The 16,864-nt window shown below is 26.5% G+C and overlaps 4 protein-coding genes across 4 annotated transcripts; 2 read left to right on the top strand and 2 right to left on the bottom strand.

Annotated features, from left to right (window-relative positions):
- Positions 1-3,677: 3,677 nt before the first annotated feature.
- On the bottom strand, positions 3,678-5,987 carry OCT59_013271 (uncharacterized protein; the record flags this gene model as incomplete). Its single annotated transcript, XM_066140697.1, has 5 exons — positions 3,678-4,015; positions 4,113-4,273; positions 4,365-5,273; positions 5,426-5,573; positions 5,645-5,987. 5 exons carry the CDS (start codon positions 5,985-5,987, stop codon positions 3,678-3,680), a joined length of 1,899 nt encoding a protein of 632 aa, XP_066001554.1.
- Positions 5,988-9,680: 3,693 nt separating this feature from the next.
- Positions 9,681-10,235, top strand: OCT59_013270 (uncharacterized protein; the record flags this gene model as incomplete). The annotated part of the gene is made up of 1 exon (XM_025329564.2): positions 9,681-10,235. The coding sequence occupies one exon, from the start codon at positions 9,681-9,683 to the stop codon at positions 10,233-10,235; it is 555 nt and encodes a 184-aa protein (XP_025166970.2).
- A 1,480-nt stretch (positions 10,236-11,715) lies between these two features.
- Positions 11,716-12,162, top strand: OCT59_013269 (uncharacterized protein; the record flags this gene model as incomplete). The annotated part of the gene is made up of 1 exon (XM_025311931.1): positions 11,716-12,162. The coding sequence occupies one exon, from the start codon at positions 11,716-11,718 to the stop codon at positions 12,160-12,162; it is 447 nt and encodes a 148-aa protein (XP_025166969.1).
- A 3,289-nt stretch (positions 12,163-15,451) lies between these two features.
- On the bottom strand, positions 15,452-16,501 carry OCT59_013268 (uncharacterized protein; the record flags this gene model as incomplete). Its single annotated transcript, XM_025311930.1, has 1 exon — positions 15,452-16,501. One exon carries the CDS (start codon positions 16,499-16,501, stop codon positions 15,452-15,454), a length of 1,050 nt encoding a protein of 349 aa, XP_025166968.1.
- Between the last annotated feature and the right edge of the window lie 363 nt (positions 16,502-16,864).

The raw sequence follows: 16,864 nt of genomic DNA, 5'->3' as shown, positions 1-16,864 counted from the left end.
AACACTTTTCGTCTATTAGAAAATTAGAAAAAATTCGTTTCTTTATTAGAACATCATTTTTTTTTTACTGTTTTGTTAGAAAAATTGTAAGAAAAAATTTTTTTTTTCGTTTTTGTTAGAAAATTATAATTTTTTATCTTTTTTTGCTTCTTTATTAAAATTTTGAAAAAAATACCATTTTTTCCATTTCTTTATTTGACAATTAGAAAAAAAACATTTTTTTCGTCTTTATTAAAGAAAAAAAATTTTTTTTTTTCGCTTCTTTATTAGAAAATTAGAAAATCAGAAAAAAAATCTTTTTTTTTCGTTCTATTAGAAAAATTATAAATTTTTTTTTTTTTTGTTTGGTCATTGGTGAATTACGGAATTGTGATTACTACTTTCTTAGCTTGATGGACAACAACGTGACGGGGTACGCCTAGTTTCATTCAGTTATAAAATTATAATAATCTAATTATCACTTCACAAAATATGAAATATTTTGTATTTAGGTTTAAAGGAAAAAAATACATTAAAGATAATAAAAAAAAATAAAATGGTATTGTATTTGAATAAATAATGCTCGACAATTTTTTGATATAAATTACTTTAAAACTACTTAGAGAATTCGCAACTATTGTTGACTTCATATGGTAATTTTTCGTTGTAAACCTTATTTATATTATGCCACTTTAAAGTTTATTTGAAACCCAGAAACTTTGGCTTTCTAACAGATATTTTTAAGCAGAGTTTGAAAAAATAACGAAGTAAAAAAAAATGATGATCTCTATTTTTTGCCATATGTAGTACGATATAACGTAATAGTCGTGTAACATCTAAGCCCGTGATAAATCACGTTGCCACCTTAGATATTAATAATATATCTAAATACAATAATATGCTTGGTTTAATAATATTAAATATCAGTTAAATATTTATCCGAAAATTTCAAAATTCGATAGTTCTCCCATATTAAAATCCTTCAATCTAAAACCATTAAATTAATTAATGTGCCACTTTTTCATCATAAGAAAAAGGCAAAAAGAATCGAAATTATCTATTCTAAAGGTAAATTATATTTTTTTTTATCATTTTCAAAATTCGTAACCTTTTTTTTGACAAGATCAAATATTTCTTCCTTTTATAAGAATTTAGTACCTCATTCTTAATCGTTCTTTAATCACAACCTATAATTCACTATTTAATATCATACTCTAAATGATCTTCATAGTAACAACTGAAGTGGTCATTTTCATGGGGGAGCTTAACATGCTTTTAAAGATTTTTTAAATGAAAGTTATTGAACACTGCCATTAGAACTTCAAATTGACATATCTCAGCCAATAAGGATTCAATTTTTATGATATTAATTATTAATTTCTAATTATTAGATTATAGGATAACTCTAGCAAAATTTTATGAAATATTGCAAACCATTTTTTATATTAAAACACTTAAAAAAAATGGTTCGCTATGTTTTTTATCAATAATAATATAAGAAATGTTGCAAAACGTAACATTTTTTATATAAAACACTTATAGAAACATTTTTTTTAATAACGCCAATAGATATAATAAAATCTTTCGGAATTTTTTTTTTGATTTTTTTTTTCTAATAATAGGTATAGTACGTAAGACAGATATTGTATAAATAAAATTTTCTAATAATGCCAATAGATCTTTATAGATATAACAAAATATTTCAGAAATTTTTTCTAGATTTTTTATCTAATAATAACAATATATTGTATAATAAAATACATATGGCAGATATTTTATAAATAAAATTTTCTGATTTATTTTTTAATAATACCAATAGCAATAGATCGTTATAAATATAATAAGATCTTTCAGATTTTTTTTTTTAAAATTTTTTTTTCTAATAATAGGTATAGTACGTTGTAATGCCGTAATCTATCTAATTAATCTATCTAATTAAAAAAATTTTGTCATATTTAGATTACCCTGTATAAATAACTTGAATTGTGTAACATTGAAAAGTGTGATATTCTTGCGTTCGATCTATTTCGTATTTAATTAACTGACTATGATAACCAATCTTTAAACTAATACATTTCCAGTTAATTAAAATTTTAACTTGATTTTTTTTCATTCTGATGGATTAATACTAACAAAAAAAAGTATAATTTTTCTTATTAATTGCATTTATTTGCGCTCTCTTAGTTACCACGAACCAATAATAATTTTTTTTTATTTTTTTTTATTTTTCAGTTTTTACCGTAAAAACTGAAACTACCTTTTTAGTCTTTTTTTTTATTAATTTTTTTATCTCTCTTTTTATCATTATTGTTTCTTTTGGTTAACTTAACTTTTTGTTTTGTTTATCAAATTTTTTTTTAACCCAAAAAATATAGTTTATTTTTTTTTTTTGGTTTGAGTCAAGATATAGAACTATGTCCTACGGCTTTTTCGATGATTTAGTGAGATTTTTTTGTCAATAATATTGTTTCTGACTAATAAATTCGTGTGAAAATTTTTTTTTAGTGAGAATTTTCGATTTAGTGAGAACTTTTTTGTTTATGAGATTGTTTTTTTCAATACTATTTCTGACTAATAAATTTGTGAAAATTTTTTTTGATATTAACGATAATAAATTTTTTGATAAATCTATATATCTAAAAAAACTATATAACTAAAAAAATTTTGCTGACGTTTGGATTAGTCTCTAATTTGAATTGTGTAACTTGAAATCCCATGCCATATAATTAAAACCCGTGACATGCCTCCACCTGATCTATTTATCCGTGTACATTCCAATCAACTAATACAATTTCAGTAATTTCAGTAATAAAATTTTACCTTAATCGGAATTTTTTTTTTTGATTATTAATTTTAAATTTTTCGTTTTGAAAAAAAAAAATTTTTCTCCCTTTCTTCTTTCGGTTTAGTTTTTTTTTCAAACCGAAAAATTTTGTTTTTTCTCGTTCTTTCCCGTTTAGGTTTGATTTTTTTTCCCAAACTGAAAAATATTTTTTTTTCGAATTATTGTCCTTTTTTTTCAGAATTTTTTTCGGCACTTATTTTTTTTCAGATTCCTTTTTTTTTGGAAATTTCCCTTTTTTTGAACCGATTCTTTCTTTATCCTTTTTCTTTCCCCACATTTATTTTTAATTTTTTTTTTCTTTCAATTTTTTTTTATAATAACATGTAGAAAGATGATTAAGATTTTCAATTAAATTGAACGCTGGATAAATAGTTTGATTTTCAAATTCATAAAAATCAAAAAAAATTGATATTTTCACAATATTTTATAATCAATTAATTAAAGAAATTGTTGATTTGATAATAGACTATTATAACCAAATCCATATCCGAAATTCTGAATAAAAATTTTAATTCAAATGGTTTAGTTAAATTGATAATTTATCGAATAAAAATGAGTATCAAAAGAATAATAATAAATGAAATGAACAGATTTCTAATATTTAATTGTTCAAATATTTTTCCTAAATTGATTATAAGTTTAAAATTGACGTAATATAAAATAATAAGAGATAATTATAAAATTTATAATTAATTAATAAAAATATTTGTAGTATTTTCATAATATTAAAGTTTTTTCAAAATACTTCTAAAAAATTAATCAACTTTTATTGATAATTATTTTTTCACAATTCCTAATTAATCTGAATTTCACTCTACACTCAAACATCAAATCATTAATATAAATAGCTACATTATTCTAAAAATAATTTTGATTTCATTTTTTCCATATCTTCCTGAAATTCCTGAGCTATCCTAATAACTTTGATCACATGATCTTTAGTAATTCCTTCATTATTACCTTCGGCCAACGTTTGTGCTATATGAAGAACATTACGAATTTCGCGTCCATTCAATTCATATTTAGAAAAATCATCTGCATTGAGATCCAAGCCGGCACCATCGATGAAATTTTTCCAAATTTCTTTCCTTTTCTCTGGAACGAGTTTTGGATAATGGAAACACATAGTAATTCTTGAACGGAAAGCATCATCAAAACTCATAACACGATTTGTTGTTAAGAAAAGGATACCTGAAGAGGAAAAAGGAGGATAAAAGGAAAAGTGAAGATAAATTGATAAAAAATTCTCTTCTGTAAATATGAAAACAAGGATAGCAATCTTTCTTACCTTGATAATATTCTAGATGACGTAAAAATATACCAGTCATCGCATTACGCTTTGCATTACCCGAGGTACGTTTTTCAAAATAGATATCAGCTTCATCAAGTAGGAGGACAGCCTTCCATGTAAAAGCAATATTTAGAATCTTAACTAATTGTTGTTCCATCCTTTTATACAATAAAGAAGCAAAGGCAATCAAATAGTAAATCTCACAAGTATAGAAAAATATTAACAAAATACGTTCAAAATATTAAATACTTTGCAAGATCCGTTCCAAGTTCATGCACGCCAATCGTCCATAATGGCCGTTTAAGAAGTTCAGCTACACTTTCAGCTGTTAATGTTTTCCCGGTGCCAGGTGGGCCATAACAAAGAAAGATGCATCCCTTACCTTTATTGGCAATGGGATCAAGTTGTTTTACTAATAGAGAGTCAGAAGGATTACCATCTTCAAGTTTTTTACCATTGGTTGTTTGGTTGCTGTACTGTTTCACTAATTCCAAAAGTACTTCTTTTTTATCTTGAGGCATTACCAAATGCTCGAAAGCATTTTCATTAAAATTAATTTTATTGAAATCCATGACCAAGAATTGGCCCCATTCCTTCAATGCGAAACTGAATCCATACACTAACGCAGGTGCGAAACAATAAGATTTCTCATAGTCATAGTCTTCGAGGTAACCCTTTTTACCGAGCAAATTAACATCACATGGATTTGGTGGTTTTGCATTTCTCATTAGATAGCCAGGATTCATGGTTGCAAAACTTTTGAGATCAATCATAACACGTCCATCAGCCCTTATCGCTTCTATCTCATAGCAACCATTTACTTTTGTCCAACGAAACAATGAGCCCGTATACTCCATAAAATGTCTGTTTGCTGCAAGTTCAAAAAATTTTTTCCCAATACAATAAATGGTTTCCTTGAGGAAGTCGCGAGATTCAGAAAATCTGAATGGAACAACTGATAAATCAGAGAAACTTTTCTCTCCATTAAATTCTTCGATTTGGCGTTTTACATAACAATGCTTAAATCCATGGCCATCATAATCAACAACCTTAATAAATATAACAAAAAATGACACCTTTTCAAAATTTGTCGTTTTAACTACTTTTTCTGTTGAAAGAATGGTACCACCGATTTGCTGACTGGAAATATCACATTTGCTAGAAACCAATTTTCCCAATAAAAGAAAATAAATTTATAAGCAGTTTAAATAATGGTTTGCAAAAAAATGCAAAAAAATAAATAAAAGCAAGGTAGAAAAATCATATGAATTATATTAAAAAAACAATTTTTGAAATTTGAAAGTACTTACTACCATACTTCCAAGCCCTTGGTGTAGAATACCCACAACATGTCAAATGAAACTGTCTTTTTTTCTATCGTTTTATTTTGTTTTTCGATCGTCTCATTATATTCCTGTTTAAGGAATCGGATCAAGTGATTCAAGTGGCTCTTTTTTTCTAAGGATTAAATTTAAAGTCAGCTAATAATTATAGCTAAACGAAATCTATTGTATGAAATTAGTAATTACCGGTTTCCACCGAAGGTTCAAATGTAAATTTAGATGCAGTCTCCAATCCATTATATAAGATCTCTAAATCTTCCATAACGTGATACAAATCCTGAGCTTTGATCTTGGGCATATCATTGTTATCAATGAGGATTTCTTGAAGGATTTGGATCAATGGCCGAGAGTATAACTCAACAAAAATTGTGTAGTTATAGTAAATTATTGTAAAAATGGTACTGCTTTGTTTTTGAGTTTTTTTAAATGGGATGATATTTTCGCGTCCCCAATGGTCTCTTATTATATTAATACAAGGCCACTGCCAGTCTTCCTTTCGGACATCATTGTAATCTAATATCGTGGTCATGAAGAAGTGATAAGTGAATGAAAGTATAACAAAAAAAAAAATTAGGGGAAGCGTTAACAATTAGCTAATAAAAATATATATAAACGACATATACCGAGTACCGACTAATTAATAAAACCTGATACATACTTAATATTTGAATTGGTGTTTTCAAGTTGTTCACAAGGTTCTCATTTATTTCAAGTTCGGGATCTAAGTCAACCCCTTCACCGTGCTTGCGAAGGCTTATCCGGCTAACATTAAGACTTGGTAATTCTTTCTTGATTGCCTTTTTCAAATCATCCACGTCCCCTTTGTCAATGACAATTTTGATTGGACAATTATCTTCGTATTTAACCCAGATTTATAAGCCATGGTTGTGCGGTAAAGATAAATTTTCGTATTTCGGGACAATAAATTAACGCGTATAAAAATTTGATCTTTTATATAATTAAAATCAATGATACAAAGAAGACTAAATAAGGTGAAATAATAATGAAAAGCTTAGTGTAACTTATTTACATAGGTGGTGTAAGAAATTATCCCCTGATCGGCATCATTTTCACGATTATGCAATTGTAGTTACTATACCTAACGGATAACATTTGAAAATGTGAGTAATTCAAAAAGATTTGCATTTTCCAAATGAGAAAAACTTTCTTTTTATTTATTCGTAATCTCAATATTAATAGTACTAGTTCCGAAGCTTTTTAAAATTTAATCATTTTTTAAATTGGCAGGGGATGTCCTGTCGGCCGATCATTTATCCGATTTTTAGTAAATGTTAATTAGTAATACTTATGTCGTAACATTTTCATTCATTAAATATACTATATTAATATAGTATAGTGTATTTTGCCTATCATTTTACCAGTATATATATATCAGAAAAAAAAAATTATTCGGAATCCCAAATAAAGGTAAATAATAAAGTTTTGCATATTGTGCTAACGATAATCATACTGCAGCTATTTACTGTAAAAGTTTTGTTAAAAAAAACATTCATTCATTAGTAATGTCAAATTATTCATTCAAATTCTAATTAAACACATTTTTTCAGGTTACGCTGGGTGCAATGCGCAAATAAAAATCACGTGCAATTTGCGGCTAATTTGCGCAAATGCCGCAATTATTTTCAAATCTGAAAATTTTATTAAATAAATAAATAAATATTATTATTAAATAAAGAACAAAGTTAATATCCTTTTTTTTTTAGTGATTCAGCATTCGTTTTTTTAACTTTATTTAATTGCCTAATTAATTAATGTACAAAGTCTGCGCTCTGCAAATTTTCCTAGGCGTAATTTGTCACAGATTTCATTATTTGTGTAGTTGATTATTTGTACCTTAAAAAGAAAAAATCAATCTTTTCAATAAACTTTTATAGAAATGACAAAAAGTTCTATAGAAAACCAAGAAACTATTATAGAAATATTTTAATTCAATTAGACTAAGAATTTAATTTTAAGAAGACATTGTATAATACTGAACATACAATAATTTAGAATAAATGAATAATACATTATATATTTATTTATTAGTATAATACAACAATCTATATTTGAACCCTATAAAAACGAAATGAGGTAAATTTGTTTAATATTTGTGCTCATGTGTAATAAATGTCTAAAAAAGCACCATTTTGTTTAATTTTTGTTTTTTTGTAATAAGACATAAATCGGACAAAATGGTGCTTTTTTGGACGTTTTTTACACATGAACACAAATTTAACACATTTCGTTTTTATAGGGGAATGATATAAATTATATTTACAATATTTACAATACAATAATGTGAAGTGTATTTACAATATGATTAAATTAGAATGATTTAGTATTACAATAACTTGATACAAATATTATAATATTAAACAAACAAATGTTTCAGTATTATAGAATTTATGGTTTATACGTTTACAGACCCTATAAAAACGAAATGTGTTAAATTTGTGTTCATGTGTAAAAAACGTCCAAAAAAGCACCATTTTGTCCGATTTATGTCTTATTACAAAAAAACAAAAATTAAACAAAATGGTGCTTTTTTAGACATTTATTACACATGAGCACAAATATTAAACAAATTTACCTCATTTCGTTTTTATAGGGAGACTCATCACAAAATCAATTCTGAATAATTAATTTGTTACAAAAAAACCAAAGAATACTTACGAATGTATTATTTCCTGTAGTGAGCTTGACTTCCTTTATTTTACGTTGTTCAGATGTTTTATCTTCAATTATTTCATGAAGAGAAGCCATTTGGATTTTTTAATATCAATAATTATTGTGTTATGTTGGTGAGAAATCAATATAAAATATTATCACACAACAAAGGTGTTGAAATATATCGGGTTTATGCTTTATATTTATATCTGTAAAATAATATAAAACAATAAATTACACAGATTTTATTTTTTCTAATAAATTTGGAGAATTTATTAAAGTGGTCTATTGTTTAAAAAGAAAAATACCCATAAAATCTATTATAGAGATCTATTGTCATAAAAACAGAAAAAATATATCAAAAAAAAATTACTGAAACTAAAAAAAAAATCGGGGAGATACAATATGATCGAAAAAAAAATTATCATCAAAAAAAAAATTTACCAAAGCTATAAAAAAAAAAGTCCCCCGACCTATTGCTATCGGGAATAAAAAAAAAATTTGAAAAAATGCTTACTAAAAAATTTAAAAATTACTAAGAAAAAATCTCCCGGACTATCAATCTACTTCTTAATAATGAGATTGAATATAATGTTGTTATTCAAGTGGGAGAAGATACTGATTATAAAGAATTCCGTGCTCATTCCATTATCCTTCGTAGTCGCTCTCCGTATTTTCAAAAATTATTTTCTTCTAATGAAATTAAAGACGAAAATAACATATCTACTTTCAAATTTCCAAACATTAATCAAACCGTTTTCCAAACGATTCTTACGTAAGTTGTAGCGTCGTAAAATTAATTTTTTTTTAAAAAAAAAATAATGAAGTTCAAGTCTTAATTATAATCTTTTTTTTTCAAATTTTTATTTATAGTTACATTTATACTGGAAGTGTCGATTTGACCTATAAACAAGGAGACGAAATATTTCATATTTTGTATGCTTCTTATGAGTTTTCTTTGGATACACTTACTAAATTTATCGAAAATTATTTTATTGAAAATCATTCAAAATATTTAAGAAAATATCCCGTAGAAATTCTTCAAAGTATTTTAAATACGAATTATACTTTTGATGAATTGCAGGAATTATGTTTAGATACAATTTGTTATGAACCTAAACTTTTATTTCACGCTAATAATTTCGCAAGACTTCCCGCTCCTTTATTGGAAATTATTCTCAAACGAGATGATCTTAACTTAGTTGAAATTGAAATTTGGGAAAGTTTGATTAAATGGGGTGTCGCACAAGTTTCAAGACAATTAAGTGATAATCCTAACGAATGGACTAAAGTAGATTTTACTGAATTAGAAAGAAATATTCATAATCTTATTCCTTTAATCAGATTTTACGAGATTTCTTCTAAAGATCATTTCAAAAAAATAGGACCTTATGAAGAAATTTTACCTAAAGAACTGAAGCAAGATATTCTTCAGTTTCACATGGTGCCAGAATATACATCTATGCTCAAATCATCGCCAAGGGTTCCAAAGAATATGAACTTTGATCCTATAATACTTAATAGAAAACAATTTATTAATCTTGCAAATTTGATGGATGACAAGGATGATGAATCAGCATATATTAACAACATTCCATATAATTTTAAACTGGATCATCAATTAATAAAATGCCATTTAAGTACTTGTATATTATTTTTGAATTATAAATTTAGATTTAATAAAAATAGTTCTTTCGTAATAGTATTTTGTTTTCGTAATAGTAATTGGTACTACGATAGTGGATATTATACAGTAGGAGGTTATATTTATAATAGTAAATATTGTAGAGGAGGTTATTTTTATTGTATAACTGATTGGGAGAATATTGTAACTGAAAATATCAGTTTTAATTTTAACTTTTTACGTCATGGGAAAGGATCATTTGAAATATTCCGCGTTGAAAAAGTAGTTATTACTAATACGTTAAAAACCAAAGATAATAAAATAGATAAAGACGAAATAGATGAAGATGTAGATTATAAAATAGATAAAAACGTAGATTGTAAAAATGAGGTATCCCTTATTCGCAGAGTGACCACTAAAATTTTTGGCGGGAATAAATCACGAAATTCTAAAGAAACCCCAGAAACCACATATGATTATTAAATTTATTTATTTATTAGATGATTATTTGTCGTTTAAAATATTTTACTTATTTTTGATTATTAAAATATAAATTTTTAATTTTGCATGTTTTGATTATTGAAAAAAAAAAAATTAAATAAATATAATATTTAAATTTTAATTCCTTTTTTCTAATATTTTCGCTAGCTCTAAATTTATTAAATTTCGTAAAACCTATAATTAATGACATTAAATTTATGAAGCTCCATGTGAATCTAAGATAAAATTAAATTTTGAAAATCTTTCATAGTGCGTAGAAATTCCGTTAAGTACACCTTTTAAATTTACGTCGATAATTTTATTTTTAATGTATGTGGAGCTTAAAAAGAAAGGAATAAATTAATTTATTTTTAATTAATTCGTGATCCGCCAGTGAACCATAAAACTTGGCTATTAAATTCCGGTGAAAGTTATATATATATTTACTAATAGCACGGAATCTACAGTTCCGCCAATGCAAGGTACAAATTACTAAAATATTATATGAAAACTAATATTATAGGCATAAAAATATGCCATTTGGCTATCTTAATAATAAAAGACCGGTAAAAATTTTAAGCACCAAAAGACACTTTCATAAGAGCTGAAAATTTGAATTTGAAAAAAAAGAAAAATTTAGTATTTTAAAATTTTAAAGATAACTCATCATCTAGTGGTCGTATGAAAATAAAATTTGGTTTATCGGATTCGTCTCATTGAGACGCATCTAATGGTAATGATTTTATGTCTTTATGACCAATAGAAGGCGAGTTATCCCATATTTTTTCTCCAGAATCGCAGATTCTAAATTATTGATAAAAATATATATGAACTTATCACCGCCTTTTAATAGTCAAATTTTATGGTTCACTGGCGGATCACGAATTAAATATTTAAATAGCTATCACGTAATTATACCGTAAAATTTTTTTGATTATTGATGTAATAACAACAAAAAAAAGAATCTATGAATAATTTCCTTCCTTTTTAGAAGATTTTCAACCGAGCACCGGTATGGTAATGTATATACTGTTTACAAGTTATATGGAACTGTGAAAAAAAAGGTGAAGAAAATAAAAACAAATTTTTTTTTTGTTCAATGCAAACAGGTGATATAATAATCTCAGATATGTAAATAACAATGGTATGTATTTAAAATATTATCTGTTATGTATTAAAAAAAAATTTAATAGTGTAACAATATGTCCAACAATTAATTTTACTGTACTTATTACATGAGAAATTCTCCGATTGTATTAGGCACGTGCAAATCAAATTGTAAACCTACTGTAAATCCGGGGAATTTTCAACTTTTAAAACCTTAAATATTATTATATTCCCCTGTAATAATACTAATATTGTATAATCAGGGAAATATAAAATATATTGTATAACACTTGTATAACACAACCCCTTAATTGTTCTGAGAAATCCATGTTTATCATTAACAAAATAACCAATAAACATTTGAAAATATTCAACTATGAATCAAAATACTTTACAAAATAACCAAAATGATCCCACTTTTACTGAATTCAATAATTCACAACCTACTGTTATTCAACCGGGATATTCTTCAAATATTAATTATAATGATGTGAACGTCAACTCTTCTGATAATAATCTCACAACATTTTATACAAACACCAATTACTCAGATCAGCACCCCCCTTCTAACGAAAACATCTCAACTCCAATTGTCTCCTCGTATGCTCCGCAAAATGTTGGGCCGCAGCAACCTATTGAAAATATTCCTTTTCCACATGGTTCATCTAACATGACTACTATCCACCCTTCTCAATCTGAAATCTTAAGTTTTGATATTCCAGGGTTCAAAATTATCGTCATACCTACTTTTTCTCAGCAAGATAATACTCATTTGAATTATTCTTCTTCAGATATCACGAATACACAATTTACTCAATTTTAACGATAAATTTTCATATAACTTCAGCTACGCGTAATTTTTGTTTTTTAAATCCTTTTTATTTTCTTTTATTTTTTTATATTTATTATTTTTATTTGTATTTTTTTACATTTTATATTGTATAACTATTATGTCATTTTAAATAAAAATTTATTATTTATCGTTCCAAATGAAGTAAGTCTACCTTTTTGGTAAATTTATGTGAATAATAACTTCGACCTCATTTACGAACGAAATAATTCTCGATTTTAGGACGATAACTATGATATAAGAGGAACTTATTTCTAATATATAATCTAATTACAAATTAATGAATTTCTTTTTCACGTAATCATATGAATAACAGAATTTATCTTCAATATTTGATTGTGAAAATCATATCCAAAAATTGAGGATGGTATGAGTTCAAAATTTTTCTGGTCGCAATATTGATGTAAGAAGAACGCTTGAAAAATCATTTCGCTTTTCGGTATTTCTTTCAGTTAAATATTCAAACTTTTCTTGATATCATTAGTATGATTACATGTGATACATGTGCAATGATTCAATGTGGAAATCACCCAACAGGTCTGTGTGACATAAAAACATATATTAACATGCTTTTCCTTGCGAAAACCCATGAAATTAGTTTCACCGTACAAATCTCCGAAATTTCTGATGTTGACGAAATTGACTAACATCAAATTATTTAATTCTTAAATAATGAAAATTTGTTATGTGATTTATATTATAGATTATTCAATTGCAGAACCCATTTTCAAAATAAATAATTTTTTAGAGTATCAGTAATAAGGGGTTACACCAAAACGCTGGACATTTTCCTGACACAAACGGTGAGAGAACTTGTTAACATTCCTTCAAACAAAAATTGACCATAACTCAGAAATTATAATATGAAGGTGGACCCTACTCAAGACCTACGAACTTTGTTAAGGAAATTAAGAAATAATACTTTTTTCTTTGTAGTTAAAGGAAGTATTATCAAGATATGATCTCAAAAGTGAAGATACGGTCACCATCCCGTTATTTTATCCTACCAGCTTACGAAATTAGGATGATGATAACTTTACGATTTCTTTATTCAGAATCAAAATTATGAACTTTAGTTTTAGATAGCTTGGAATCAATTCGCAACGAGTACGTTTTCAACGATGATACTCCACATTGTTACTAAAAATCTTACTGAAAAGAATTTTAATATGAAATCATTGGCGATGAAAGTTCTGGGTGGGTTGATTATGCAATCAAGGTACAAGAATTTTTTACTTCACTCTTATTATGAACTAACACTGACTTATTTGCGTCACGGAGGACAAGATTAACATAGTAGTATGCTCAAAGGCTTCGCTCAAAATATTAGGCAACTCGAAACGAACAAGAGAAGCGATGATGATGATGATTTCGATCATCTTTATAGTGGCATAACTTCCGCTAGGGATTGCTTTTTACTCTAGAAAAGATTTTCCGAGGTGGCAAATTACCATCGAGAATCGAATTTTTCAAAGATGCTTTAGTCTAAAGAAAATAATAATGATAAGTAATTTATTCATGTAATAAAAAAAAATTCAATTAAATTGATTTAAACTTACCTTGCACGTTATAAAGTGACTCTAACATTTACGTCACCTATAATGCATATATATTTTAGTATTTTCATGATTAAGGATGTGATTAAATTCCTGAGTACAAAACTCAAGCATTTTCAGCTTATTTATGAACCCTTAATGAAAAGGTTTCAAGACTTTGTATTAATAAAAATGATTCAAAGGATTTTGACATGGTCCTATATTACGCTTAATTTCTGAACGAGCTTCATAATAAAGGCATTATGTCCAAATTTATCCCGATAAATTAACTCGTGGTTGATAATCAGTAAAAATTGGCATTATTTCATGACTTCCAATCCATTTTGTCGCTTTAATGAATAACGTAAAGATTATATGATTTGGATGACATTAAATTATTTGGTCATAAATTCTTCTGTAAACATAATATCCACATCGTGTTCATAAGATATCCATCTATACAATATAAATCAATTAATTGGAGACCAATAATACACAGTATATGAATTAAGAACAATTCTAATCTTTATTACCGGCACCAAAGATATTATCAACAATAATTGGTAATGTGTAACCTTTCAAAATCTAATATTGAATTTCAGATCATCAGCGAATTTGAAGTAACTTATTCGTTTTAAAAAAATTCACACATGATGTTCACCTTAATAGGCTTTTAGTTACAACAAAAAAAATGATAACTTAAATTGAATAAAGTTCCATCATATAAATATTAAATAAACTGGTGAAATAATATTATCAATCGTCGATATGGTAATGAATTTCCAGATGACGTGAAAATGGTGTTAGTTCCAACTTCAAGCGTAGCCATTCTCTGTTCAAATACAGCTAACAAATATTTTTTTTTTTTTATATATAAATAAAAGAAGGGTCAATAAGAAAAAAAGTAAAATAACGAATCTTTTTATCTGGAATTTATTTACATGATGTTGGATTTATTATCACTCCTTTTATTTAAAAAAAAAAAATTTATTAATTATTTTTGACTGATTTTTTTTTAAAAAAAAATCAAAAATCAAAATCAAGAATGTTTATAATGATATGTGGGCTGCATGCAGTTAAAGAGTTTCAAAATGTAATTTTCTTTTCTTTCTTTTCCGTCATTTTTTTGAATGAATGGTGATCATAAAAAATTCGACCAATTTTTTATGAGGACCATTGATTTTCATGCGTAAAAATTTAATTTTTATCAGTGTCTTGTGTGATCGAAAGTCAATATTTAAAACCCGAATAACAGCCGTGAAAAAAATATGGATCTGCTCAATTAGCCAAAAAAAAAATTTAAAACATTATATCAAAATTTATTATGCTTAATTTAATTTATAATACTGCTAATAAAATGTAATACCTTTAATCTAATATATTAAACCATCAAACTAATTAAAAAAAATTTATTATTATTTTAGTAAACTACACAATATTATTTATTAAAGATTTTTTTATGCACAATTATCATTTAAAGAACCATTATTTGGTTTAATAATATGCATTACTTTTTTTCTATAACTTTTTTTTAAAAAAATTCGGTTTCTCTTTTGTTTGTTTTTCATTTAGATTTAGTGATTATCTATATTGGAAAATCTTATTTTTTTTATAAATACTTCAGCCTCCTAAATCTATAACTTAGAAAATTTAATGAGGTGGTGGTCTGGCGGCGACAAGTCGCCGCACAACAACCAAATCTAGTTCTAACTAATTAAATCAAAACATCAATTTTCACCATTTAAAAATTTTAATATATTACGATTTCTTTCAAGATTATTGAGATTATTAATACAAGAACTAACAATAACTGTTTTTGGTTCATTACGAATCTGCTGGAATGAATTCATCAAAAGATCGCCAATTTCATTTAATCTATGTTCAAATAAACGAAGTATATCGTTTATAACGTTATTTGTTAATTTAAATCCAAGATCAGTAAACTTTTTTAACCGAGTAACAACTGTGTTCACGTCAGGGCATTCCCAATCATTTGGTGGAGTGGAAGGAAATAGGATTAAAAGAACTCCTCGTATTACAAGATCATTAACATCACTACAAATTTCATAATAACCAATATTTTTCCATATATTAATCAAATCAGGATGAATTATTATTGCTCTAGCTATAACATTAAGTTGTCTATTGTTCTCGTAACCATCTTTCGGTGGATATTCTTCCATTGTATTTTTATAAGTGAGTTTTAGACGAGGAGGAAAGGTGATAAATTTTTTGTTTAAAATTAATTCCTCGATATAATAAATATTTTGAAATAATCTTTGAGGGACGTAATCAATAACAAGAGGACCGGCTGATAAAAAAAGGATTAATTCCGTATTGTTGGCTTTAATTGCAAGTTCTGGAACTTTTGATATATTAAATGCTTTATTAATCAATTTGGTATAAATCGATAAAGACAAATTACTCGCCCCAGACGCACGTAATTTCTTTTCACGGGTTCTATCAAAATTAACTTGATTCATACTACATTCTACTTTAAGCTCTATTTTAAGCTCGATCAATTTTTGATCGTAATTACCAAAATAAGTAAGTAAGCGTTGTATAAAATATCTTGACATCACCACATTATTCCTTGCTAACAAAGCTTGGATATCTGAAGTAACGGAGCTATCCAGTCTTACTGCATGAAATAATGCGTGATCTACCACTGGTCTACCATATTTATAATTTAGCCATTCTGCAGGGTCTTGCTGATATAGGTGATCATTAGTACTTTCAAGATCGGCGACCTTTATATACACAAAGTGATCATCCATTTGACAATTAACGGAAAAAGATTTAGCAACGCCTTTTATGTTGAAATAGGTGCAGATCTGTCTGCTCTGGCTTGCCATAGTTTTATGTTGTAATCAGATTAGTTATTTCCGGATTTGTAAATTTAAATATAAAAAATTTTTTTTTCGGATTCGTCAAGGGTCAATTCCAAAATTAGTTTCTCCAAATTTTGAAATTACAAAATCTCTGAAATTTCCAATATGTTGACGCTGACGAAAATGACTAAATTTTCAAGTCTTACTGCATGAAATAAATACTTGTTATTCCATGGGTATCAATGAATAACTGAAATATTCACCGATGCCTTGGGGGCCCCCCCGAAGGGAGGGGAGCATCGGTGTATA

This window comes from Rhizophagus irregularis, chromosome 20 (assembly GCF_026210795.1).
Source record: "Rhizophagus irregularis chromosome 20, complete sequence".
NCBI classification, from domain to species: Eukaryota; Fungi; Glomeromycota; class Glomeromycetes; order Glomerales; family Glomeraceae; genus Rhizophagus; species Rhizophagus irregularis.
The sequence above is the reverse complement of the archived record's forward strand: the minus strand, read 5'-3'. Positions and strand labels throughout refer to the sequence as shown.